The sequence below is a fragment of the Trypanosoma grayi genome (genome assembly GCF_000691245.1).
Source record: "Trypanosoma grayi strain ANR4 Tgr_1656_V1, whole genome shotgun sequence".
NCBI lineage: Eukaryota > Euglenozoa > Kinetoplastea > Trypanosomatida > Trypanosomatidae > Trypanosoma > Trypanosoma grayi.
The window spans coordinates 49-2,509 of record NW_008827274.1 but is presented as its reverse complement, the minus strand read 5'-3'; the positions used below and the strand labels follow the sequence as shown (position 1 = coordinate 2,509).

General features: G+C 58.3%; 1 protein-coding gene across 1 annotated transcript; it reads left to right on the top strand.

The window, feature by feature from the left end:
• Positions 1-83: 83 nt before the first annotated feature.
• Positions 84-2,063, top strand: DQ04_16561000 (protein transport protein Sec24C; the record flags this gene model as incomplete). Its single annotated transcript, XM_009317482.1, has 1 exon — positions 84-2,063. One exon carries the CDS (start codon positions 84-86, stop codon positions 2,061-2,063), a length of 1,980 nt encoding a protein of 659 aa, XP_009315757.1.
• Positions 2,064-2,461: the final 398 nt, after the last annotated feature.

Below are 2,461 nucleotides of genomic sequence, written 5' to 3'. Positions count from 1 at the left end.
CGGTGCCGGTGGTGGAGGGCCGCCCGCCGGTGCGGTGCCACCGCTGCCGCGGCTACATCTCGTGTCACGCACGTTTCGCGGATATGGGCCGCTTCTGGGTGTGTCCGTTCTGCACAATGGCGAACCCGGTGGAGGAGGCGTACTTCTGCAACCTGGACGCACGCAACAACCGCCTCGATCGGGCGGAGAAGCCAGAATTGTCGCACGGTAGCGTGGAGTACGACGTCGGGGCGTACCCCGAGTATGCACTGCGCGACGAGAAGGATAACTCCATTCCCGTTCGACCGCTGCACTACTTGTTCCTACTGGATGTCTCACAAAGGGCGGCCGCGACGTTTCTCTCAGACTACGTGGAGGCACTGCTGAAGTCTCTCCACGAACTTGCGCAGCAGTACCCCCAGTGTCGCGTGGCCTTCATCACGTATGGGTCCACATTGCATTTTTACAACGTGCGGCACCCCCGTATTCCGCAGCTGATTGTCGCTGATGTGGACAATCCGTTCGTCCCGCTGCCTTTCACAAGCCTTTGCTGGCTCACGCTCGGCACCGACCTTGACCTTGTCGACGCCTTCCTGATGCGTGTGCCAGAGTACGCTGAGGATTTGCACGAGACGCAAAGCGCCATGGGTGCCGCGGTGCAGGTGGCCATGCTTGTTCTCGCTGGCCAGCACGGCGGGCATGTAGTTGTCAGTGCACACAGGGCACCACAGTGTGGTGTTGGCGCAATAAAGCTGCGTGAACAGCACACGTTGTACGGGACCGATAAGGAGAAGGATCTACTCCGTCCTATAGATGGCTTTTGGAAGACAACAGCAACTGCATGCGCCAAACAGCAAATTTCTTTTGATTTGCACATGTTTGCCGATGAGTACTGCGAGTTAGTGACACTCTCACAACCATGCCATGTCTCCAACGGCCGTGTGCATCTCTTTGCCAATTATGATCGTGAAACAGATGCAACAAGGGTGCAAGCGGCTCTTGACCAGACGTTGCTAGAGGAGGCCGGCTACGCGGGAATATTGCGTCTTCGCTGCAGTACTGGTCTACGGGTCCAGAGTTACCACGGGCACTTTCTTTCGCAGGACCCACACGACATGGATCTCGCCCACGTGCAGGGCTCCTCTACGTTTTTTGTGGAGTTTGCACACGAGGGGAAGCTGGAGAAGACCTCCCACGCATACTTTCAGGTGGCGCTACTGTACACCACACGCGGAGGGCAGAGACGGGTGCGGGTGCACTCAGTTCGCATGCCAGTCGTCACGACTCTCACAGGCGTCTTCGAGTCGGACCTCGAGGCCACACTCATGGCCTACATCCACGAGGCAATTGGTATTGCCGTGAACAAGGGGCTACAGCAGGCTCGCACTGCGGCACAGGAGCGGGTTCTAAAAATGCTTATCGCCTATCGTCGTGTGTGCTCGTCGAAAGCGACCACATCCCTTTTGATGCCGTCGCGCCTGCGACTCATTCCACTCTACGTGCTCTCGCTGCTCAAGGCGGACGCGTTGGTGGAGGGCACTACGGTCCGCATCGACGACCGTGTGCAGAAGCTGTTTCACCTCATGACGATCCCGATGCACCAGTGCCTGACGTATCTGTATCCGACGCTGTACGCTGTGCACCACCTGCCGACGGACCCCACCAGCGGCATCATTGATGTAGCAACAGGCCGCTGCATCATGCCTGGCTGGCGGCAGCTCATCTTCGACAGCATCACCAGCGACGGCGTCTATGTACTCTGCGACGAGCAGGCGCGGCTTGTGTATATGTGGGTCGGCTCCTGTGTCACGCCGGAGCTCGCGATCGAACTCTTTGGCACATCGAATGCCGCGGAGGTGGGACGCAGCGTCTTCTTCGACGACTTCGGCGAGAAGCTGCGCAATGTGTTGTGCGCCTGTCTCCTACGTGAAGACGGGATGCGGCGGCTCGTCATCCTACACGAGAGGGACCGCACAGAGGATGCCTTCTTCCGGCAGCTGAAGGAGGAGAACGAGGGCGGGTCAATGGGCTACGATGAGTTTCTTGTGCGGCTGCACCGCGAGGTCAACAAGTCGCTGTCGTGATCGCAGCATCTCCGCTGACGTCCTTACCCAACCACTCACTCTCATTGTTGTAGAGAGCGAGAGAGCGAATGTGTGTGTAGGTGTGCGGTGTATTGGGGTCTTTACGTTTGTTGCGGCGGCATATCTATTCTGATTCATTCAGCATCTTATTTTGTTTTTTTTTCCGGTGCATTGCGTGCGTGCCTCCGTGGCGTTGTCTGCAGCGACGCAAGGTATCTGTGTCCGTGTGCGCCCTGTGGCTGCAGGGAGGCGTCGATGGGACACGCGCGCAATTGGCAGGGGAGAAAGCGGGAGGGAAAGCGAAAGAGAGAGAAAGGTAGGGGAGTGAGACTGTGGGCTGCGGACGCAACGAAAGCCGCAGTAGCGGGGATTGATCGGCGCGAGGAAACCGAATGAGG